This window comes from Columba livia, chromosome 1 (genome assembly GCF_036013475.1).
Source record: "Columba livia isolate bColLiv1 breed racing homer chromosome 1, bColLiv1.pat.W.v2, whole genome shotgun sequence".
NCBI lineage: Eukaryota > Metazoa > Chordata > Aves > Columbiformes > Columbidae > Columba > Columba livia.
Window position 1 is genome coordinate 190,358,544 of NC_088602.1, and position 25,627 is coordinate 190,384,170.

General features: G+C 39.0%; 1 protein-coding gene across 3 annotated transcripts in view; it reads left to right on the forward strand.

Annotated features, from left to right (window-relative positions):
• MAPK11 (mitogen-activated protein kinase 11) overlaps nt 1-25,300 on the forward strand; it is a 33,879-nt gene extending 8,579 nt beyond the window's left edge. The window contains exons 2-13 of one of the 3 annotated variants that reach the window (XM_065048912.1): nt 5,927-6,056; nt 7,203-7,261; nt 8,386-8,497; nt 10,941-10,970; nt 11,105-11,152; nt 13,448-13,562; nt 13,682-13,753; nt 15,332-15,411; nt 18,961-19,039; nt 20,488-20,661; nt 20,745-20,778; nt 23,879-25,300. In XM_065048912.1, the coding sequence (XP_064904984.1) occupies nt 5,927-6,056; nt 7,203-7,261; nt 8,386-8,497; nt 10,941-10,970; nt 11,105-11,152; nt 13,448-13,562; nt 13,682-13,753; nt 15,332-15,411; nt 18,961-19,039; nt 20,488-20,661; nt 20,745-20,778; nt 23,879-23,891 (946 nt within the window). In that variant the 3' untranslated portion in view covers nt 23,892-25,300. Of the gene's footprint in view, nt 1-4,271; nt 4,396-5,926; nt 6,057-7,202; nt 7,262-8,385; nt 8,498-10,940; nt 10,971-11,104; nt 11,153-13,447; nt 13,563-13,681; nt 13,754-15,331; nt 15,412-18,960; nt 19,040-20,487; nt 20,662-20,744; nt 20,779-23,878 lie in introns of those variants that run through there. The other 2 variants (XM_065048913.1, XM_065048911.1) reach the window with 2 other exon arrangements.
• Nucleotides 25,301-25,627: the final 327 nt, after the last annotated feature.

The window sequence follows — 25,627 nt, forward strand, 5'->3', positions numbered from 1 at the left end:
AATAAACATGTCATTCCAGAGCTGCCCATTACTCATCCTCCCACCTTTTGTCTTGCTACAATCTCATTTTTCTGTATGGTTTCCTGATGCACATGCATGTCCTGATTTGTGTTGGTTAGTAAACAAACACACTCTGTACCTTAAATCTGGATCTCAAAGGGCGTTAATCACCAAATTGAACCTGCATAAAGTAACAAAACATTTATAAAGAAGAAATAAATGAGCCATTTCCTGAGTTTATTTGGCTGATTAACTCAAGCTTACCATGGGTGGCCTTTTTTTCTGCTTTTTTTTTTTTCAATACTATTCTATATCCAAATAAAAAGTAGTTCTATATATCCTTTTAAAAAGTTATATTTTAAAAAAGAGCAGCAAGATCCTGGAGAACACCCAGAAGACAAAGCTGACAAACAAAGCCTTGCAAACAAAACCCAAAATCCGTGTTTTTCATGTGATGACTTTCAGTCACTTTCATGATATTTATGAGAAATGTAAAAAGATTTGTCATTCACTACAGTTGTGTGAAACCCATATTATATGATTGGGCACTAGAAAATGCACCAGGACATTTCGGGTTCTTCTGTGTCCCCCTTTCCTGTCTTACTGGCCGACGTGTGGTGCAGTAAGCACTGCTTACCTCAGGGATGAGGTTCTCTGTGTTGACCCCTCTGCCCCTCCTTCCCCTCATCATTTGCTCACATACACGCTTGTGCTGCTGTTACTTGTTCTTCTCAGAAACTCAGGGTTTTACAAATTAAGGGTGCATTTGTGTACAAGGAGGTTCATGTCTCCTATAATGAAAGGAGTCAGTACCAGAAAGGATGCTGAGGTCTCTGGATAAGAGCTCAAAGTTGTGGCTGTACTAAATATGTGGCAGAAATTCTGTGTGCTTTGTACTTTGTTTTCTGGATGTTACCACCTTTCTTACCAAAATCAGTAAAGTTCTCTCCACGTGAATCTGTGTTTTGAACATGAATTGCCTTTCCACCCCGCCTTTTTTTTCCTCTTAACACTTACATGTTATGGGGAATCTTCATGTGTTCTGAAGGAATATGACCCAGTGAAGGAAGGAAAGAAATCTTTGTTAAACTGCAGTGAAAGAAATAGATGCGTAGAATAATAGGGGGAAAGCCCAGACCCAGTGTCATTGTCACATGTGGCAAAGTTAAGGATCTGCTGTGTATAGTATTTTCTCCAAGTTTGGTATAGTGTGTCCAACCAGTAAATGGGGAGTCCACTACAGACACAAGATGGGCACCATGTACAACCAGCTTGGGTCTTGCCTTCATTCTGCATCAGCTAGAACTGAGCTGGCCCCAGGAATGGAAAGAACTCGGTAGAGCAAACACTGCCCTCAAGCTGAACTTTTTCTGGGTGTTTTTGGGTAGTACTGTATCCAGCTAAGAAGCCTTCTCTGAGCCCAAAGCATTAGGAAGCTCAGCAGTCGGCTGTATTCCAAGGGTACCAACTGATCCCAGGAGTAGTCCTGCCTGCATTGGATACTGGTGTTTACTGAATGGGATCCACACTGGCTCCAGGAGTGGTTTGTTGGACTGGGCTCCTGCAAGCAGCCCTGCAGCCGCTGGAGCAAATCTGACCCTGGGGGCTGAGGAGCTGTGGCTGAATAGTGTCCTCCGAAACCCAAAAGCCCTGAAGAATCTGAGCAAGGCTGCACATGTGAACGGCTTGTCTGTCCAGTATTACTGCTTTGCAGCCACAGGATAAACTGTCCATGGATACCAGGGAAATGACTGTATGGGTTTACTAAAAATCCACGCCCCATCAAAAGTCCTGAAGTTAGCATGAAGCTGTTAAAATCCTGCGCTTTTTCCTTCTGAGTTTTTTGACTACATTAGCTTACGATGTTCATACTTCTCTCTGAAACTTTAAGAACTGGAAAAATGTGCATATAAATAGAGATTAATATTTCATCTACTGAAACTTCAATAGAATTATTAAATATAGGAGTTGACAACACTGAAAAGTTAGGTCTAATTTAAGCAATGGTTGAAAAATCACACTAAGTAAAAGTCTCTAATCTGTGTGAAAATGATGCCTTCCCTCTAAGCAGGATAATAGCTTTTTATCCTTGATCTTGGAAAGGACAGAAAATAAAAAAAAAACATGTCATAACTGCAAAGGGTTCTGGGTCAAGAATGATCATATCTGAAAAAGCTGTTACTAAGTTTGTTACTAGGTTGTTTCTTGTAAAGTAAGAGAAAATAGTAAGAATTGTGTTTCATTTTAGGTTATGGTAGAAACTCTGTCTAAAGTGGTGTACGCATATGGTACTGAGGCATGTGAACATATTGCTTTAAATGTAAGAAATACGATGTGCAGTTAAAAGTCACTTATTGTCACTACCTACATAAAATTAAATGCTAACAGTAAATAGTAGATTAGAGATAGGAGTTGATAGCCCTTTATAACTATCAAAGTTTATCATACTATTCTGTCCAGCCACATGATGTAACACAATAATCAGAGGTAAGGCACTTCAGAATAAGCAGTTTCAAAGAAAAGAGTAGACCAATCATTGGAAGGATTATTTGTTTCCAGCTGTGAGCGTAAACCAGGTATAAACACAAGTGGTTTGCCAAAGCTGAAGCCCGTGCTCCAAACCACCACAGCAGCAGAAAATAACTGCAAAAAGAAAAGGTGCTGTAGGTTGCTGGCAGTTGCTGGTGAGGCAATGCAAACACCAGGAGACAGGCAGAAAAGCGCTCTCCATCTAGACACAGAGGCGGGGAGGGTGCGAGTCGAGTGCTATGCAGGGTAAGGGAAGGTGAGGGCCCCTGCCCCTTTTCTTACCCATTAATAAAACTAGTTAATGCATGTCGTGAGCTTTGGGGTGTTTTTGAGAAGCCGTGAAAGGCCGGTCACAGGCCTCCGAGGAAGGGTTTGCAGGTGCCAAGCAGAGGTGGGTCCATAGAGTCATTGTGACTGGGGCTGGGGAGGTCCTGTCCAGGGACTAGTCTGAAACATGAACACTCTGAGAAACTATGCAGAAAGGAAAGCAGTTCATCCTGTCACCTAACAGTTTACTCAGGGGAGGATGAGGGATTCAGGGGACGACCCAGATTGCAGCAGCTATGATGATATAACAGCATGAGGGGAGACTGAGTCTAAAATAAGAAGCTCTAGTTTACCCGAGCAGGAATGCAGGCAGTGGCTTGTGAAACGGGATCACAGAGGTAGTAGCAGAGATCACAGATGCAAGTCATCCTTGAACCTGACAAACAAGGGAGTTCAAACATCAAATCTATATTTTTGAACGTTTCACTGTTAATAACTTCAATTATGATGATGGTAAACAGGCAGGGAAAGAGCCTGAAGGCATTAGCTCTAATTATCATTTGGTACAGTTTCTTGACTGCAGAGTAACTAATTTAAACCAAGTCAGTCCCTGGCCTGTACAGCTTCGATTCATGATTTCCCATTGGGGCTCCCAGGATGTAAGTTGCCATTTGTTTTCTCCTTTCCCCCCCCCCCCCCGCCCCTCCCTCCTTATGTGCTTCCATCCTGGGTCTAAAAAGCTGCTGTCATAAGAATTACTGAAGTTAAACAAAACAGTGCTTTATGCCATCTGAAAGCTTTGCAGCCTTGGGTCATATGGAGGCTAAAAAGCAATCCATCTTAAAGATCAGCAGTTTTTAAACACTGAAAGCCATGTTTGACCTTAGAATTGGGAGGAGAGGGATGTTTATCATGATAACAGTATTTAAAACTTAATTCTTCCTAGCCTTGTATAATGTGCATGGTATTTCACAAACTGGTACAAACATCAGTGGGAAGCCTTGTGAATTACCAGAAGAGCTGAGATGTTAAGCACAGACTGCTGTTTTCAGCAATGTTATTTATTTATCTGGATAAACATTTCCTTTTTTACTGGAAAAAAGTTGGAAAGGACATAGAGAATACGTATTTGTGAGACTTGGCGGTGTTTTCCAGTGGCTTCATCAGCCAGGATTATCCACAGGGCAATTATATCTGATCTTTGTTACGTTAACAGCTCAGCATCAGCTTCCTTTTCATTTCCTCAGATTTTCTTGTGCAACCGTCACGTTGCGCCTGTGGCCAGTCATGTGGAATTCAAGATGTCTCTGTTGTCAGTTCTTCGCACACTGTTCATTCCTTGAGCTGCTCCGCATATTTCAGCACCACTGTGCCATCACGTGCTGAATAATTGTGTCCGTACCCTACTGTCAGAACATGTTATCTCTGTCACATCCCTTCCTCTCACCCTCCAGAATGCCACCAGGCTTCTCCTCCTTCCTGTGCTTGCTTCTGCTCAGGGAATGCCCTTCCTGAGGGGCTCAGCAAAGCCACAACCCTCTACACCTCTAAAACTTCCCTGAAGATGCAGTTCGGTGGTGCTTGCAAGAAACCAGCTAAGTAATCTGCTCATCTTATTTCATTTATCTCGTGAGTGACTCGCCCTTTCCATGGTGCCTGCAAGAAGTTTTTTGCTCCAATCTACTTCCTCTTACTCTGTTTTTATCTGTTGCTGGGTGTGCCCTGTGTTGGCCTTGGCAGAGGTTGGGTGAATTCTAGGATAATATCTAATTCCACTCTGTTCTTCCTGCCCATTTGTTGCTTGTAACCTTTGTTAATTCTAATTAGAAACACTACCTTGTCCTCCAGCTGCCTGCAAATAAAGAGGCTTTGCTCTTCACCCAGCTCTTCACAACTTTACCAGAGCACCAGCTATGCGTATGAGTCCACCTGCTTGGAGCTGATTATAGGATTGGTGTATTAGTTTGGGAGCTACTCCAGGGAAGGTCAATGTTTTCTTCTCTCTAGGGGTTGTCTCCTATCACAACTTGCAGGAGTATCTGAAACACTGTTCGTAAGGAGCTGATAGTATTTGGTGTGACTATGGACTGTTGTGATCATACGTTGTACATTTTTCATGTTATCTAATTTTCAGTGGTTGTAACTCCAAAAGAGTTCTGTAAGATAAATGTGTGAAGGTTCTTGGTTTTCTAATGCTCGCTAGCAAGTGCAAATAGAGCTCTCCTCCAGAGAGAATTTAAAGGTATTTTAATTGAACACAGTTTTAACTTAACAATTTCAAGGTTTTTTTTCTTCGTAACAGAAGGTAGCAAACTGAGTATTTTTATAATTGTAGTGTGCAGTGTCATGAAGTAGTGCATACAAGGATCATTTTTATTCCTATGCTACATAGCAGACAGCATTTATTTGTGGCTTTTTTGATTGTCATGTCTTTCTAATGCACAAAAACCAGTGGGTCTCCTTTTTATGCCAATGGTGATGTGTGTCTTTAGTGTCCTCTTCAGCAGGCTGTATCATCTGTATGAAATTAAGCACATACTGTGTGTGAGCAGGTTCTATGGGCTGAAGTGTGAGACATGTACCCATTGTTCACTTGTTACCACCATCTTCTGAGGAAACGGTGTGGGCTTGGCTATGTCAACATCCTAATTTGATACCAGCTTTGTGGTATTATCGTCTAGCAAGATAATGGTTACATAAGTAATTAATATTGCTAGACATGATGACAGTGTTCCTCTAATTAGTAAAGACCTATGTTTGTTGAATAAGACCCAAGTTTGAATCCACATACTCCCTATGAGCCTTGCCTTGGAGCTGGAGGCAGGAGCTGCACTAGTGGAGGTAATTCTCTGGTTATTTTCCTGCCATATAGGGAAGGGTTACCTGGGGTTGAGTTCAGAACATTATCATAAGGGTTAGTAGTTTGCTAGATGGAAAACAAGGGAACTGTCTTTGAATACTCAGTGTTACTGCTGACCAGCTCCCCCAGCTGCAGTCCCTAAGCAGAAGGTGAAAAAGGGCAAAGGAAGGAGTAAGATTCCCCAAAGGGTACAGGTTTCTCCAGTGAACTAGCTGAGATCTTTGAAGTACAACATGCCTTCAACGTGGACTTTTTCTTTTCTTCTTCTAGTTCAGCTTATGATACCAAAACAAGACAGAAGGTGGCAGTGAAAAAGCTCTCAAGACCTTTTCAATCACTTATCCATGCGAGGAGGACCTACCGAGAGCTTCGGTTGCTTAAGCACATGAAGCATGAGAATGTAAGTGGAGAGTGGCTTCTTTCTCTTTGGATTTTTATGACAAAAGTTTGCAATACAGCCTTAGTTCCAATTAGCTACAATCTTTTTTGAAGAGTACAGGGTGTTTCAGAAAGAGGGACACAATTTGAAATCACTACATACGAATTCAACTATCGTCTTGATGTTGTCCATACAGCAGCTGGAAGGAACGTAGAGCATTTATAAAAAGGTTACTAAAACTTGGCAACTCACCAAACCATTTGTAAATTTTTGTGTGATTGTAACGTGTTGCCATCATTACATTTGGTCCATCTTTTTGAAACACTCTGTATGTGCAACTCACTTAACTACCCAAGATACCCAGACCTGGCCATCTTATGTGAAGTGAAATCACTGGACTTCAAAATAGAGACTTTCAGTAAAAAGATGCCTTTTTATTGTAAAATTATCTAATTTAATCTGGACGATGCAGCTCTTGAAATCCAAAACAAGTGATCCTACTCTTCTCTAACCAAAGTAATAATAGTGTGTTGCTCACTACTATTGGGTGCTGCTGAAACATCAGTCCAGGAAAAAATGTGCCTCAAACCTTTTGCTGAATTTGGATTCTGTTGAGAAATTAAGGGCAGATGCTCTCATTGATACTAACAACAGTGTAATATGTAGATGAAACACGGTAGAACTTCAGGCCCCAAGTAACTGAGCACTATTCAAAGTTTATGTGGCAAACAGTTTATTTCAGTGGGAGTATCCACCTGCTTAAAAGTAACTTGATTAATTTAAGCCTGAATAAAATACAGTGGATTGAAAAGTATCGTGGAGAAAGGATGCTAGAAAAGTTAAACAACAGAGCAAGATAACCCATGAAATTATGCATAATCTTAAGTATAACAAGTGTATAAACCAGGTGTCAGCTTTTCTCAAATGAGACGTTAAAGTCTTCTTGTAATTGCTTTTTGTAATTAATATATTTTTCTGTTGATCATGGATATAGCTAAAGCTAAACCTGTATAGACCACATATTGTGCCAGTTGCACTAAGTTATCAGGATGACCATATGTCATATTTTTGCAGGTTTCATCCCCAAAATGTTAATCACTGTCAATAGTAATTACATGTTGCTTTACAGATTTCTAAAAATAAAATGTCTATTCCCTAATCTTTCAGGTTATAGGATTGCTAGATGTTTTTACACCTGCAACATCAATAGAAAATTTTAATGAAGTGTAAGTAAAATTTTAAAATCATTCTGAATAATTAGTAAGAAAGTAAGTACCACTTTGTTTTTTTAAGAAAAAAAAGAACGTACTTCTGTAATAAACTTGCAGCTGCAGTTACCTTTGTGTGAAAAACTCCAATAAATCTTTTTGCAACTTTTCCAAGAAAGAGGGGGCAGGAGGATGGGCCTCATTTTTGTACTTTTTTGAATTATAATTAATAAGATTATAGGTATATGGTAAATGGTTTGATGCTGCATAAATGCCAGTAAACTTAAAACTTTTTCAATTCAATTTTGTGTTAGCTGTATATTGTTTTTTCACAGCTAGATAGGACAGTTCAGGAATACAGGAGAGTATTCTGTTGGTTAACTGAGACAACCCAGGACTAGCCTAGGACTAGGTGCATTTTGGTGTTACTCAAACATACGATTTATGCTGAGTTCCTCTTGGTTTACATTGTGTATAACCACTTGGGTAAAAAAAAAAAAAGCAGAAAAAATAGTAATTAATATATTTCTGTGTCCATGGAAATTAGTGGCCAAACCCCTTTGACTCTGGGGCAAAATTACACAAATGAGAACTGGGCATGATAGATTCATACTTTCATCCCAACACTATTTTTGGAAGACAGTCAGTGTTTCTGCAAGATTTGTCATAAAACAGAACTTCCGGTGGGGGCAGGGAGGAAAGTTGCACAAAACACAATTATTTCAACCAATCCGGTGTTAGTGGCTGTCATCAGATATTTTGGGGCCTTTCAGGTGCTGCAGTTTTGGTGCCTCAGGCTCCCACTGTGATATTGGGTGAGGGTTCCTGCTCATCTCAAAATACAGTGCGTTCCCCTCACTGAACTGCTGTAGTGCATCATGGAGAAAAAACAGATTAAAGCTTTTAATGCACCATAAGGATTTTTCTTTTTCATTATATTAAATCTCATAGCTGTGATTTCATTTTTAAAGCTCATTGCTGATTTAAAAGGCATAAACTGTGTGTTAGTAGGGAGTGGAAAAGGCACCTACGCGGGAATGTGTAGTTACTCTTCAGATGTGCTGCTTTTAGAAGGATTTACATTCCGCCTCCTTAAATGAGGTGCGTTTCTTTGTTGTCTTCTCTCTGTTTTGTTTTCACAGGTATCTTGTGACAAATTTAATGGGTGCTGACCTAAATAACATTGTGAAGTGCCAGAAGTTAACGGATGATCATATACAATTTCTCATATATCAGTTACTTCGAGGTCTTAAGGTACTGGCTGAATGCAGGAGTTTTAGAGTCAGCAACCAAAATGTTGTAGTAACAACTGGTTCATTGCAGTGACAGTACTTTAACCCCTTTTTTTTTTTTTTTCTAAATGTCCTAAGAGTGTGCAGATAGCAGCAATCATTTCAGAACTTATCAGTTCATTTTTCTAACCAGAAATAAAACGCCAAGCCTGCCAGTGTTTGCACGCTCAATACACATGAACACTCCCCCTGAACTTTAACTTCAGATCAGTGTCTATTAAAGTTATTGAAGGAGAATCACTTGTTATATAGTGTCTCAAGCAAACATGTTCTGTAGCACACTGTGTGTTTTAGATACTTCACCTGTCATGAGAAAGTAGTGAAAAAACTACTGAAGAGGTGAAATTGATAAAGAATGATATGTCAAGTAACTTACATTTCTGCTTTGAAAGACGTGAGCTAGTTTGAAAACTACGACCCTGATTTTTGTAGAGAGCATCACATGGGTGAGAGAACCAAGTTAGCTGAGTTATTTGGGAAATGTTTGGAAGTAAAAGTTTATCCTAACAATGTACGATGTTGCATACAATCACTTAGGATTTATTGTGCCTGTAAAGTCATTGTTTCCTTTAATAGTACCAGTTAAAATTTGTACGATTAGATAATACAGGTGATTAGCAATTAAACTGTAGCAAAATTTTCTTCTGAAATAATTAAAATATGTATCATTTTGCTGACATTAAACATGCAAGTGTCTATAAACAGCAGAAGCTTTAGAAAATGCTTCCCATTACTAGGTGATAAGCATTTTCTCAGACCAGTGTTGATTTTCCCAAGTATAAGCAAAAAGAAAAGACAGAGGTCAGCTGCTTCAGTAGGTAACTTAACAGTAATTGGTATTTTAGACATGGAAAAATAACTATGTGTTTGACAGTAAGCCATGGTAAATACTGACTCTGAAATACACTTATTATATTATTTTCAACAAGTCACCTGGTGCCTGAGACCGATTCTTATTCATGCATGCAGGTTCTGTCAGTTTATGTGCCGATTTTAGTGAATAAAAATTGCAGAACTGAGCACTTAATTGCTTTGTCTCATTTACTTAAGCTAATAGCTTAATTAGAAAGATGGATTCTGGAGTTAATTACCCAGTTTGTGGTTTTGAATATAAGACTATGTTCTGTCAGAGCTAAATAGTAGTAGGAGTTGTGCTCTAAAGTGAATATTAATTTCAGAAATGCACTTAGGTGCATTTCTGGCTCTGTTTCAAAGGGAAGGGGCTGATGGTGGCTCAGCTCTTCTGCAATTGAAATTCGTATGTCTCATTAGTTAACGAACACTTGATTGTGTGTAACTCCTCCCTTTCACTGATGCTGGAGTATTAGGATGTGTATTCACGAACCTGAGTAAGCACTGGGCTGGCTGGTCGGTGTCTCAGCAGGATGAACCCGGGCTCCGTGCCCCGCGGAAGCTGCCGGAGCAGGTGACACTTTGGCATGGAGCTGCCTGGGTCAGCGGGATCCTGAGCTGGCTGGTGGCACCAGGGGATCCTGGTCTCGGCAGAGCAGGATCTTGCTCTGTCAGCAGTGGGGGTTTGGTTTCCCCTCGGTTCAGCTGCTCACAACTGTCATGAGGAGCACTCAGGGGTGGCCCAGCCCTGCTGATAAGCAGTGTAAGGGTCTGGAACAAGGAGAGTGCCCCAGTGTTTTTTTTGGGTTTTCCCAGTTGATATACAGGTTTTGCGTGTAATCTCTGCTCATAAATAAGAAGGTGAATTCACTTCTAGAGTATGGAAGATAAGGTTTTAGAGTTCTTGCCCATCCTGGTCTGTAAGATCCCAGATAAATTGGTGTTAATCCTAACAAGTGAACAGCAGGCAATTATGGAGTAAGCTTTTCTCAGTATTTGAGCTTTAATGTTTTATGTAAAACAGCAGAGACCCCACGTAGCCATTGAAAGACTGCTTCAGGTCCCTGCTTTGGGAGTGCACCTGAGGCAATGCTGTGGCCCAGGTGGGTATCCTGGCCACTAACCTGTCCCAGGGTGCAAATACCCACATCCAGTGTTGACAGCATGGGAAGGGGATTTACATCAGCTAGGAGTCAGCCCTACAGCTCCCTAGGCCACTCACAATAGCCAGTCAACATGGGCATCCAGATAAGAAAGGAATGAATTTCATATTGGTAAGAAACTTTGGACAGAAGAATCACTGCAAGTGCTATCGTTTATGCTAGAATCTAGTCTTCGTGGTTACCTTTCTTGAACTATGCAGCTCTGGATAAGTCAAAACAAGGAGGTTTTGAAGTGTGTCGTATCTCTGTTTGATCTGAAAACGTAGTGTGACATAAGTCTTTTCTGTATATAAAACCATCCATCTCAGAAGCTAGAAAACAAGTGACTTATACTTCCTTTCATCTCTAACTTCAAATCTTACCTTTGTTTTTTTCCTTTTTGTTTCACAGTATATTCATTCAGCTGGAATCATCCACCGGGTGAGTTCACTCATCAGGATAATAAACATGAATGACATATGTCCCTCTGTGCATCAAGTGTGTTACCAAGATAGTTATAATATACTTTAAAAGGTTAATATCATGCTGGACTAACTCTGTCTGTTCTGCTACAGGACCTGAAGCCCAGCAACCTAGCGGTAAATGAAGACTGTGAATTGAGGGTAGGTATCATGCTGTTGTAATGAAGAATGCTGTAAAAGCTCTCAAGATTAGAGTTTTCTGAGAAAACATTACCATTTTTATTTCTGATTCCATTAGTTTCCACTGTTTGCTACTGTCGTTCCCCTGGCATAGAAAGCCCATTTTCATGAACGTGTGTTTTCTCCCCAGTGTTAATTTAGTATGAACACAAAGATATTTGTAAAACATTCATCCCTAGTTCCTCAGAGATGGCACATAGGCTGATAATTTGGCCCATGAGTGAGTACTTAATTGAGTATATCTTGGAAGTTTGTCCTGTGATATGTATCTGCATCTGCCATGTTTAGGTGAAGCCTTGTAAAGACTTCCTTTTTTATATCTACCAAATATACAAGCTAAATTCAATAATTATATGAAAAAAAAGATAACCACTATTACCAGTTATGTCAGCAGGTACACTCAGAAAAAAATTCCCTGTAATCCCCTCTTCTCAAATGCTATTTTAATGTACATGTCTATATAAATACATACCTTTGTGTGTCTGTGTGATACATAATAAGCATGAGACTCTGGAGAAGAGGAAGATGTATTGTAGCTTGCTAAGCCTTTAAGCCTAAGAATTGGAAGTTTAGCATTTCTCCATGACAGCCAGAAACATCTTTCTCCCTGAGAGACTCTGATGTAATCACTTTATTCCAGCTGTGAGGGATTTAAGAAAAGATTCCAAATACTACGAGATCAGCAAAAAAAGCCAACAGTGAATAAGAGCAGTGCAGTTAGGTTCTCACACTAATCCAGATCTGTGGTGAGAAACTGTAGTTCCTGTTTGGTTTAGCAACACTTGCAGATGCTCAGCAGGTTTCATGATTATCCCTTTAATGTCTTCATGCATGTATGTTCAGCATCTGTGAAATTTTATGGGTCATCTGGGTCTGATCATGAACTCTAAAATGTGTGCTGTATTTTTGTACTTTAAGTAAAAGAGACCTTTGTGGGGTTTTTTCCCCTATTATTATGGTATCTGTGCACCTCACTGCCTAGCATTTGTTATATTGCTCTTTGCTTTGTGTATATTTATAGCTTTATTTCTTCTGATACCGAATTATTTTCTAATACAACAAACTAGTGGTTATTTCCAAGTATGACCAAAAAGGAATTAGAGGCAAAAAAAAAAAAGTAAAATGTGTGTGCACACATGTGATAGAAGGGATCAGCCATTAAAGAAAAATATTGCCGAAACAATTGCATTAGTGTTATAGTTTCGAGCCGTTATTCATGCCATGTTTACTTCACACTTTTATTTTTTCTTATTTAAGAAATAAATAATGCTTTTAAAGTGTATTAGAAGTGAAGATGTTAATGTGTTATCTATACCTTAATATTTTTCTTTAGGCTTTTTGTATCTTTAAATTGGATTATAACTGAAGAATTTTGAATGATACTCTTAAAATTTTCTTACTCCCAATGAAAAGGATTAGCCATCAGCTTAATAAATAATCCTGGATCTCATCACAGGAGGTTGCCATTGAACTTAATTCACATTTCTGTTTGAAGAGATGCTAACTAGCTTGCTTAGATGACTGTCTTAATGAATAGTGCTGAGGCACAGATTGTAGCCTTTTGCAACTGTGTCACTTGGAGTTAGGAGTACCTTTTAGCTCCATAATTAATGGGAAAAAACAGCAATGAAATGAGCAGGAAAAAAATTAGCTGAAATAGCTTAGCATCAATGTAAACTTAGCAAGGAAAGCATATGGAGGGGGACTTTTTGCTATCAATCCTGTGAGTAGTATGTGTATCTAAACAGAGTTTCTTTGTTGTTTTGGTGGGGGAGTTCTACCAAAAACAGATGGTATGTGATTTCAATCTACCTTGTTACACAGGATATATGCTTCTCTCCTAATGGCATCAGAATGATGCATGATTTAGGTAAGTGCTACCTGTGTGCAACAGTGGTTAGGTGGCCATGAGAGGGCAACAACAGAAATTCTGTGGATTTGTGATCAGCTCATGTGGTCTTTCAATGTTAACTGGCCAGCGGTGCTTGCTGTTGGCATTTTACACAAACGGTGCCACTCGGTAATGTTTAATTTTTACAGGAATAGTGCTCAATAGGCTCGTGGCAGTGGCAGCATCCTGATGTAGTCCCGTAGGCCGCAGGGCCACCGGAGGGAGAGCAGAGGAGCTCGTCCGCAGTATTGGGTGCTGAGGGACTTGGGCTGCTGGAGAAATGCAGAAATAAGTAAGGGAGGGAAGTCAGTACCTGTAACAAAAGTGAAAAGGAATTTTTTATTAATTATTTTTTTACCCTGTAGATTTTAGACTTTGGCTTAGCTCGACAAACCGATGATGAAATGACTGGATATGTTGCAACAAGATGGTACAGAGCTCCAGAAATTATGTTAAACTGGATGCACTACAATCAAACAGGTAAACTGTGAAGACGTGCATTTTGCTACAAGTGGATATAATGATAGTTTTAAACGGACTGGCAACTCTGAGGATCTCTTTGGTTCATCGTACACGTTTCTGTCTCTGTTTTTTGGCAGTTGACATCTGGTCAGTTGGATGCATCATGGCAGAGCTATTGAAAGGGAAGGCTCTGTTTCCAGGAGATGATTGTATCCTTAACATAAAATGTATAAAATACTCTGTAAATCTTCCCTTTTTTTAATATATATAATTATTTGAGTGTTTCTATGGAAATGTTTTTGAGGTAATAAACTTTAAAACAGTAAACAATTTCTGCTAATCTTTCAGTTTAGTGTATATGACAGCTGAATATGAGACCCACTGGTAGGAATAAAAACAGTAACAGATGTTTCTAAACAAAGATAAGTTACATTTACTCTTTGTTGTGTATCAGTATTTAAATAATAACCTAGTTACAACAGAGCAGATTTCTTCCATGTGTGCATCTTACTGAAATAACATATGTTAAAACTGAAGCTGAGTAAAGGCAGTATTTTTTGATCAGCTAATATTTTTAAAAACAGAACTGCTTTCAGGCTGAAAGTTCCTAAAATAGAAACAAATTACCTTTTAGATAATAAGTGAATTAATAGGCATATTGCATCCTGTTATAAAAAAATCCAGCAGTTTTAGAAATGCCACAGAAGCATTTTCTTCAGCGCTGTGCTTTGGTCCCTGCTGGAGCATCAGGGGTTTCCATTGGTGTTTGCTGCTCTGGTAGGAGACAAAAAAGAGCCATAAAATAATAAAAGAAAACTGAAGAAAAACAGGCAACGAGGAATGAGGAAACAACTACATCAGAGCAGGAAAAGCTTTTAACATAAGAAACAGAGGCACATTCTTCTGTACCAAATGTTGACATTTCTCACTACTTTGAAACCCCTCAAAAAGCAAAGGTTTCTGCTAAAACTAAGATGTTGCCAGGTGCAAAACAACATGACACTAGAATTGCCTGCAAAAGAGAGCTGAGTGACCGGGTCTCCCCACTGGCCTTTCTATTGTGCTTAGCATCATTAGTCTCTATTGTAACCACAGGCATTGTCCAGATGTTTATCATCTGGATGGTGACTGCTTCAGACTGTTGGATTACATGATACGTGGTATTTGGAAAAATCAGTACATGTAGTTTTCAAGAAATAAGATGGTTTTTACCGTTATATTGTCTACAATTCTGTGATTACATCGGTTTAAATAAAGCTGTAAAATAACCTTGAGTCTCTGGAGGAAAGGTAATGTACTTTACAGGGCATATATGACAATGAAAAATGAACATTTTAAAATTTTTAGTCTTGAGAGTGATATAAAACAGATTTTTAAAGCTGCCAAATGAGAATTTTCCACTTACCAGCCCTCAGGTTAGTAATTTAGCCTTATGTGCTACAATAGGCAGTTCTTCCGAAATCCTTCAGATCACTGAAACGTAAATGTGCTATTAAAAGTACGCTTCAGAGGAATATGTTAAATGGGGAACAGGGACAGGGAAGCTATATTTTGTATGCACCTTTCTCACATACAAGCACACCTGACAGAGATTCCTATAGTACAAACAGAGAATTTGATACTCCAGGACTAGGCTTCAGCAGGTATGAATTGGTGTCCTTCCATGGACTACGATGGAATTGTCTTGCTGAATAGTTTTAAACATCTTAACGATCTGCATGAAAGCTCATTAATTGTTTAAACCCAGAAGGACCCTGTGCTGTTTTTATTTCCCTGAAATAATGCAGATATTGATCAACTAAAGAGAATAATGGAAGTTGTGGGCACACCCAGCCCTGAACTTCTGAAGAAGATATCATCAGAACACGTGAGTTCACAGCTTTATTTGGTTAGCTGACTTTGTCTTTTTTCTAATTGGCATCCTATGTCACTGGTTGTGTTACACAGATACTCTGATTTGAAAATGGGCAAACATATCAAAGTGATATCTCTTTTTTTTTTTTTGTCAGTAGACCAGCATGATTTAAAAATATATCCTTTTTAGAGGTATCCAAATGTCTTAATTGTCAGCAGGATTATTTTTTATACTTGTTCTCATGTACTCAGTTTTTGAAAGGAGTTTTGCACTTGGTCCGCATGATCTTATATTTTACTGCTATACTGAAAATAAAAAAAATTCCAAGTTACAGTCAGCTCAGAGCATTATATTTTTGTTATTGAATCTGATGTCTCTTTAACTTCTATGCTTTCTGTTGTTGTAAGGGATCTAAACAGATATATCAGAATCAAATAATGTGTGTTCTACATAAATGCTCTTATTTGGCTCCCTAATTTGAAATTCATATTTATTCATCTTTTTGAATTCTTGTGTGAGGTTCACTTTCATGATAATATCTGTAGTTAAAGGTGTGATTTTTCAACTCTGTGTGGCTTCTTTAAGATAGTAATCTAGTACATTAACAATTCCCACTTTGTTGTTCTGCTAAAGCTACACTTAAAGGATTCACTTCAAGCAATAGCCATGGATATCCAGCTGAGGAATGAGATGTGGTGTTGATTGATAAAGGCAGGTGATGGCCACAATGTAAAAATTCAGATAAACAACAGCACACAGAAACCTGCTGAGCTGAAGCTTTTTTCTTAAACATTTTCTATATAGACCTCAGTCTAATACTAATGGCTAATTTTTCAGCTCATGTGTGTATATTGATGGGGTTTCTTTGAATTGAATACACCAGTGGGTTAAGTAAGCAGGAACAGTAGGAGAGCCAGAGCAAAGCTGTACTTCTGGAAGGTCCCAGCATAAGGAAACCTCATCAGTGCAGGTCAACGCGCAGCCCCAGAGGTTGTGGGTACCAGCACCTGGGGATGGCCAGGGCAGGATGAGGATCAGTCCTTGTGCCAAGGCTTGGATCCATCAGCAAATCTTGGACTGTGCTGTCCTAAACCTAAGCCCTTGTATAGCCTTGATGTGTTATTGAGATCCTACGGCTTTTGCAGTAACGAGTTTGCAGGAGTGTATACAAACGTCTGGCTTGCCCACAAGTAGTCAGTTTGTGAGCTTTTTGATTATGAGATTAAGCACCTTAAATATTTACTGGAGGTAGTATCTGCTTTTGTGTTTAATTTTGTAGTGTTTCAGAGCATACCTCAGTGAGATACTGAGATCCATAAACTGTTTTACTGGGGCTAATTATACCTTTAGAGCATAGAGAGAACACAAAAAGCAAGTTAATGAATGGGAGTGTTGCGAGGTCACCTCTGGGCTGCTGCTGCCTGGTTGGAGAAGCTACTTGGAGATACTTGCTTCTTGCAAGGGAGTATCTATTCTGTTCTGTCATTCTAGTTCTTCTCTACCTTATAGTTTGGCCTTATTGTTTAGATATTTCTTAATGCAATTTGCAGTCCTGGACAGTTTTTCCCATCCTCTTAACAGCAAGATCAGAGGTTCTCTGAAATGCCAAGCCTGTTCTCAGTTATAAATGGAGGATTAAGGAACTGGAAACTAAAAGATCAACCTCATCAGATATTTCAACACAAGTTACTGAGCTGATTTGTTGGTCTCTTGGAGTAATATAGGTGTAAACAGTGATTGCATTTCATTATTTTCAGGATAATTTAAATGTTTAGATTCTATTGGTTGGGTTTCTGTGATGAATATATAAGCAGAGGGGATGAGTTGGTAGGTGTACTTTGATAGGTCTATGTTGTTTTCAAAGGACTTCTGGACAAGGTTGGAGATAATTCTGAGGGTATCTTGTTCAGTCATGTTTGGATTAGTGATGTTAATTGATGTCCATTCAGGAACAAATAATCCACAAATCCACAGATGTTTGTCATAAGATAAATTTACATCTTGTTTCTACCCTAGTCTGTATCTTCCATGCAAGAATGAGTGACAGCTCTCTTTGGCTCTGCTACTCATACATATGTATAAACTAATGCCCTGGAAGACTTAACTCTGATGGGAGCTGCACACCAACTTGAGGAGCATAAAATAGGTGGAGCAAAGCCTGTGTTTGACTAGTCTTTAAACACTGTTCTCTTCATGACTGGCTACAGCTGCTAAGAAAAATAATAATCCTCTTAGAAAGCTTTGCTGTCAGCCCCCGTAATGAAGAGGAAAAATGCTAATATAGTTTTAACAGGTGGGGACGTAACACATGAGGGTTTGCTTCTCTTAGTTAGACTCTGGAATGTGTCACTAATGGTAGTCTAGAATTATGTTAGAATATGCTTACATCTCTTAAAAAGGCAAAAAAAATAGATTAGCCTCATTAAATTAGAACACAGTTTGAAAAGAGACTGCTTTGTAATGATTTAAAATAACTTTATATCAGTTCATTGTAGTTGCAGAAATTAAGATGATGTCAGAGAAAACTGTAGAGAACAGGGTCTGTTGCCCAAGCGTGGCTGTAGGATTGCACAGATGACCTGTCAGAGCATTTTATAATCACTTCATGATGCACCGAGGTGGTCAATCCTGCAGGTAGTTCCAGTTCTCAGTGCCATATCTCACGTGAAGCCGTGGAGCTGCCCAGTGTGAACAACTTTGTTTCCTGTGCAGTCTTCAGCAGGCCAAGGATGCTTAGCTGGCCTCCTGCAGATAGTCTCCTTCCAACAGGATTGCCAAGTGTGTGGCGATATGTCCCTGTAACACAAGCGTGTTTTTAAAGGATTGAGGTTTGTTCAAAGACCAGCTGTGGATTTGGGGACAGCCATTTGCCTCTTATTTACCTGTTCCATTTCAGAACTCCCTGTTCTGTCCAACTCCAGCCCTCATGACCAGCATTCAACCTCTTCTCTTGCTGATAAATGTTCACCTGTCTACTTCAGCCCAGAAATTTGTGACTTACCTAATGTCAGACTCCATGCTGACATTGTAGGTCCAGTACGAGGGCAGCCCTTTCCTACCAGAGTTTGGATCAGTCTTTCACAGCTGTGATGACAAGCCAAGCTATAAATTCTGTTAAATATTTGAATATCTGTGCCATGTGAGTATCAGGATTTATTCTTTGGTTAGTGAAGCTACTGTTCGGCAGAAGAGAGGAGGGAAGGACGCAGATCGGATGATACCACTTTGCTGAGGGTAACTGAAAGATTATTTAGGTTGCAGTTTCTGGCTGAATGTTACCTGCTCATGTTCCCTGGGGATATATTGCATTGAACCAGTAAGCGTAGCTGAAAACTGTGTGCTAACACATAAACCTTAGAGGAAAATATACCTCTTGCTTATTGTGCAATATACAGGAGTGAGTTTAAAACAAAGTCACACATTATGTTTTTATGTAAATAAGGTTTCCCGTGTATAAAAAAACATAATGAATATTACATCTGGTTTTTTAGAGTTGATATGGTTACTGCTGGGCAAAAATTAACCTCTGTGCATGTGGTATGTATATTGATTTATTTCTAGGCAAGAAAATACATTGAATCTCTTCCACATATGCCTCAACAGGATTTGAAAGCAGTATTCCGTGGGGCAAACCCACTAGGTAAGAAAGTCAGACGGATATAGTTTATATCTTTCACTAACACAGGAACTCAAGCTTTCCTTTGCCATATCATCCCACATAATAATGATCGGACCAGTGAGAAAAGCATTGCTTAAGCTTTCATCCTGAGACTGTTTTCTCTTCATGAAGCCTGTGTTTTTTGTTTCTGGTGGGGATTATGGGAACCTCCTAAAGGAAAATATTCTGTGGATAAAAAGCAAAAACCAGCTATTTATAGCAGGAATAAATAAATGTCATGGAGTCTAGACTAGAGACATCAGTTCTGGCTCAGGAAGGCCATGGGCTGTAAATTGCTGGTGGGCAGAAGAATGTACCAGGAAGTGAAGCTGTTAGAATGACCCTTTTGAGTATTATTTCCTAGAAATGTATTAGCCATTGTTGATACCGGATACTGGGCTAGACAGACCTTTAGTCTGATCCTGCACAATTGTTTTTATGTCTAACCAATTGGCTCTGCCTGTGCAAAAGAGATGTTTCTCTGAAGTGTTTCTTATGACATGGCAAAGGAGACATTTGAGTCACTGGAGTCATCTTGCTACAGTGCCTGGTCGGTTCCATTGAGTGCACATTAAAATACTGAAGACAGGGAAGTATTATGAGTTAAAATGTTTTGAATTCTTTCTGTGTTAAAAGACTATTTCATTTTTACAAATACAAGTAGCTGTGAACTGTTTATAAAGAAAAAAAGGATTTACTTGCATGAGGTACATGACAGCATACTACGTATTAATATCATAAAGGCAAATTAATCACAGTGCTTATATAAAAGCACTGAAAATTTCTATTTCATATTTTAAATAGTTATTATAAACTTTCCATTTAAAGCCAATTTCAGTCTTACAGATCTTTCTTTTTTCTAATATTTTGCAAAAGTTGACTTCAAACATATTTTCTTTATGCTGGGTCCTGTAAAGTTGCTTTGCAGTTTTCATCTGATTATTTCATTGGTGCAACTAATTTAAAATTGGGAATGTGAGATTACACTTTTAATTACTTCAAGTAATTTAAATTAAGCATATGATGCACAAGACAGGATATTTAAATTTTCAGCACAGAGGTCTTTTCAGAATTAAGGCATTGGATGTCAGTAAAGGTGAATCTGATAACAAATAGACTGTAATGGCTCCAGCCAGGGGGATTGGACTGGATGATCTTTCGAGGTCCCTTCCAATGCCTAACATTCTGTGATTCTGTGACCTGTGTGCACACTGTAAGCAAACCAGAAGCTTCCTTCAGCTCCAAGAATTGTATTCACAGTCTAAAATCTTCAAAACTTGTTTGGTATATTGCCTAAATTTCATGGGTTTGCCAACAATGTTAACTGTGTTTATGGTGAGTGAGAACAGATTGTGTGTAAACAGATGCGTTCTCTTTTACTTCTAGACAATCTCTTCTGGCATTGAACCGTGTTTCTCTTTTTCCCATAGCTGTAGATCTTCTTGAGAAGATGCTTATACTAGACAGCGATAAAAGAATTACTGCGTCAGATGCACTTGCACATCCATATTTTGTACAGTATCATGACCCAGACGATGAACCTGAAGCCGAGCTGTATGACGAGTCAATAGAGAATAAGGAGCGAACCATAGATGAATGGAAAGGTAACAGAATTATGCGTGGTAGTTAATACACACAGCAGGACAAAACCTTTCTTAAGTGACAGTTTTCCTCTGTTTCTAACCAGAGCAATTTGAATGCTTAAGCCTCAGGGAAACAAGGTAAGTCCACCTGTATGCATGTGGGAGAGGAGGTATGGAAAGGGTTGTGTTTCCTCTCTGGATTTTGCTCCCTTCCCCTGGTCTATCATCTCCTCACTACATTCTCTGTAGTGGATTTACTCTTAACTAAAAGGTGATGTGAGTTAGCAGGTAACCACGCATTCTGTCTTAGTTTTAGTTTTCTAGGTCAGATTCTCAGCTAAAGTAGCTGTCCTAGGGTAAGTGACACTATTTGGGATTCTGATCTAGCTTTGTTCACCACCGAAAATGGAAGTTTTCTAGACAAATGTGTATTTAGCTAATCATTTTTCATGTAGCCACGTAATTGGGATTAGTAGATAAACCACGCTGTTGATCCTGTTTGAGATGAGAGTTGATGATTTTACTTTGGAGTGACACCCTAAAAACCCATTCTTGAGAAGTATTGCAACAACCTTTTTTTATTAGTTAATTCCGTGCTTGCATCATGATCCTATTGCACTACAGTATCACAGAAGAAACATGGCTAAATGTTTAAGTTTCAAGTGTACTGAAAAGTACAGTTTAATTTCATCATTGTCTGATGAGGACATGTTCTGCTAAAAATTCCTTGCTAGACATTTTAAATTGAGATTAATGTTCTAGAAAACTAATTGTTCCTGTTTATCAATAAAGTCCTTTCTTTGGCTTAAGATCAAATATGTATTCTAAAAATAAATATTCTTCTGTTTCTATTTGTATACTCTATAACTTTTACTCCAGAAAGGTTTGCTTAAAAAATCAACATAGTAGGTTTATGATGAAAAATACTGACCTCTCATGTCTTACTCATGCCCTTCCACTTGTGCCATGTTTTATCCTGGGCATTACAGGGGAGACAAGCAGTCTGACTACAGCAAATACATCTTGAAGAAAAATAGGAGTGGGGTCATGGGTCTCTCTACAATAAAACAACCTCCTAGAGCCCTGGAAAGGGTTTTCTAGAAGCCTAGTGTATCTGTACGAACAAGAAGGGTTGACTGGTATCACTTATTCCTTACACATGCTCTCCTCTGCAAAACCTGGCAGCATGCAGCACCACCCGTGCTTCTTGTTTATTGAGAGGCGTGTTCAATTTGCTGCTGTACTTACCAGTGGGCAATTTTTTTCTGCTACTTTTTCAGTTGACTGAGTCCTTAACAGGAAAGTTGAACAATTTCCGAGTCACGAAGCTGATTTCTGTTTGTGATGAAACTCCGTTGAAATTATTTCAGGAGCAAACTTAGCTTAACACTTTCTGAACTGAGATGAGGACATGGAGGTGAATTCTCTGAAGGACAGTATCACATTTTTCTACATGACTGTCCTTGCTGGAACTAGAGGTCAAATTCCTTATTTATACAAGGGCGGGGAGGTGAGGAAACAAGGCCTGAGACAAAAATCTCAAAACTGTCACAGGACATGCAACCATTCCTCCTGGCCATATTTTTATTTTGGCAAGTGTACTTTTCAAGGATAGTATGTGTCACTTTTGAGCAAGATGACGTGGTCACCATTTGTATAAAATGTTTGTATTGTTGATGAAATATTGACCTGGTTTCTCAAGGTATCAATGGCATATTTCCCCTCTTTTTCTGTTCAAATAAAAATCAGTGGTGCTTGATTCTAAGAGAGACAGACTGAGCAAAGTAAACTGAGATTTCAGACACCTTGTCTTACACATTATGCACTGAAGACTTTTGTTGGCCTCCATTGTGCACTAGGTGCCCAAGCTCATAGATTTCTTTCTGGCGTGTTTAATCAGTTAGAAAATATTTCAAAATTCTAGAGGCCAAGAGTATGCTATTCAGAGTTGAATGCTATGTGCTGTCTCTCCTTAGCTGCTGCTCCGCTTGCACATACCTCATACACTCTCAGCTGAGCAGGTGGCATGAGAACTGGGTAAGAAGCTTCATAACCATACAATGCACAGCCGGCAGGAATAATTTCTGATACAGTCCCAGGCATCCAGTTTCATCTGAGTTCAGTCAGGACCGCTCCAGCTCCTACCTGTGCTCTGGCCTGTGGCTACTTCATAGCTGCAGATCAACCACTGAGTCACCTAATGAATCGCTCTGCCCCAGGGGTTCTGCACGCAGAATTTCTTTCAGAGAAATCCTTCGCTGGGGCTGGCGCTCTGGTCACTGTACAACATGCTACAGCATAAAACAACCAGAGTGTATGCAAGATTCAGCCCAAAGATTTTTACATACTTCTTAGAGAAGTGCGAGGTCTGCTTGCCTGTGTAGCAGCTGTCTCAGGCGGATCTGTTTAATAGACAAACTAATAGGCACAAGTTTGATATGATTTAAACATCTGTGTTTGGAAAACAGATCTGGAAGTTAGCCGTATATTTATGTGTGAGCAGGATTTGGTCCTTTAAAATACAATATCTAACTTGAGAAAATACATAGGAGGTAGCCATGGACATCATAGTCCATTACTGTGGAAGGCACAAAATGGGACATGACTGTCAGCAAGAAAAGATAAAGGGCTATTCCTAAAGCAGGGTAAAATAGCAAGGAATCCATGTTCCTAGTTAAGCCTTTCTGGATGAAAATAGAACTGTTACATGCTTCTAAGACAAAAGAACATTTTTTTTTAAGAGTACCTTAAGTTTACAATAAAATATATGTATTAAAAAACTAGAACCCAAGGCACTCGCACAGAATTGCAAGGGATTTATGTTGAAGGCAATTGACTGAGAGATGATAAAGAACAATCTGCAGTTACAAGTGTACATTTTAAAACCTGTTTGTGTGCTGTTGAAAATTCCATTTTCCATTACATTTTGTCTTTTATTATGTCATTTTGGCAGGACATCTGACAGCATAATTGATGTTTCCATTTCAGGACCTGTGTTTTAGTAATTAGCTAGAAGGGATGGACATATTGTACAATAACAGTATTTGTGAGTCTTAATTTATAATCTGAGGTTAACAGAAGGATTCCTGGTGAATTCAGTCTGGTTTTGGATCACGATTCTAAAGAGGCTGGAAATATAAACTACAAGTCACATGCATCCATAGACCTGTTTTGTCTAGAATGCTTTTCTTTTGAACAGAGTATCACTTAATTATTCTCTCTCTGTTACACTCTACAGAACTTACCTATGAAGAAGTGATCAGCTTTAAACCCCCCGACTTGAAAATGGATAGCCTGGAGATAGAACAGTGAACACGGGCAGCTCTGTCTTGCTTTGCTGCACTATGAAGACTGTTAAAATATAACTGTACAATTTAACCTGTGGTCAGATGTAGATTTTACTATCCAAAGATTCTGGAGATGTGGCAGAGCAGATGTGTTATACAGGAGCCAGATGTTGTCTGTTTGTGGTGGGGGTTTATTTGCCTTGTAGTATGAATATATTCCCAACTCACAAAGGGTGATGAACTGCTTCATTCTGGCAAAATTATGCACTGAGTTCCGTTGCGCTGTGTGTTCTGCATGTTTCATTTTATCAGTTGTATTGCCAAAATAAAGATGACTTTTTAATTAATTTTTAAATTGTACATTTAAAGCATGAATGTGTACAAACATAAACATAGAAGTCCATACAAGCAATCAGTTTTTTTCCTGGCATTTTATCTGTTCATTTTCATATTATTTATAGCTAGTGCCTTTATGAAGAGAGGGCGTGGTAGTGAGATAGACAGAATATGCATATGTAGTCATATCTGTGGTGGTCTTACAAATTTACTGGATGTCTCTCAATCGATCTTAACATCAGTTAAAAGTCAGTAAAAATAAATCTTTGTCTTCTGTTGCCATTTTAAGCGTCTGTTCTCATTATTTTCCCTGTGTATATTTTTTTTAATCTGTACAGTGCCAGGTTGTGAGACCGTTTTAGTTCCCAATGGTTCTCCTGACCACGCCATCAGCCGAGTGCTGGTGAATTTACCCTGAAGGCACCGTGGCAGATCTCTGCAGCCTCCCACAAGCTTCAGCAAACACAGTGACTGATGACAGCGCAAGAGTGTTCAGTTCACAGCCTTGAATTCAATATTCCTTATTGTCTTATTTTCCTTCACATAATCCTTGGGAAAATAATCTGATAAACTGCCATTGGAAGACAAGACAAAACAAGAAGAGTTAAGTATTTGTTTGTGAATAAAGGCTTTCCAGCTCTGGAAAGTTGGAAAATTAAATAATACGTTGCAGGATACAGTGGATATCCGAATGTCTCAAAGAATTTAATTTATCTCCTTTCACCACTGAAGGCATAATACTGAAACAGGAACACCCTTTGGCATGAGGCCCTTTGTGTACTGGCTGTGTCTGTCTATGTACTTGTGGTTCACAGTTGTTCATTGTTGTCCATTTTTGTGTCTCGTTCTCACTCTGTCAGAGTCTCATTTTGGAGGTTGGCTTTTTATATTATTTAGGTTTTCTGCAACTTTTGTCATTAGGATCAATTGTACAGCTATTACATGAGGTAATGAATTCTACTGCATTTATCTACCTTCCTCTGTATCTTTTCTATGTAAAAAGAGCAGCTTTTTCTTAATAAACAGATTTAGAAAAATGAAGTCCAAGAACTTTGATTTTTCAGAGATACTTGACACAGTATTTCATGTCTCCTTTCAGAAACAGAAATAAGCATTCCATCTAGAAAACGTGCTCCTCGTTTGTGGATTGAGTGGTGGGCTGGTGCTGATAATGTTGGCCAGTTAACTGATACTTGTATCCAGTAGAATTCACCATTCGTATTCGGCTTTCTACAAGGTATATTAATCTGAAAGTAAATGCTTGTGTAGGTTTCCTGCAAGTCCTCTGAATAATTGCCTGGCCATCATTACTCTAGCTTCCTATGAAGCAAGGTGAGGCCTGTAATGGTCATGCAACGACTGAA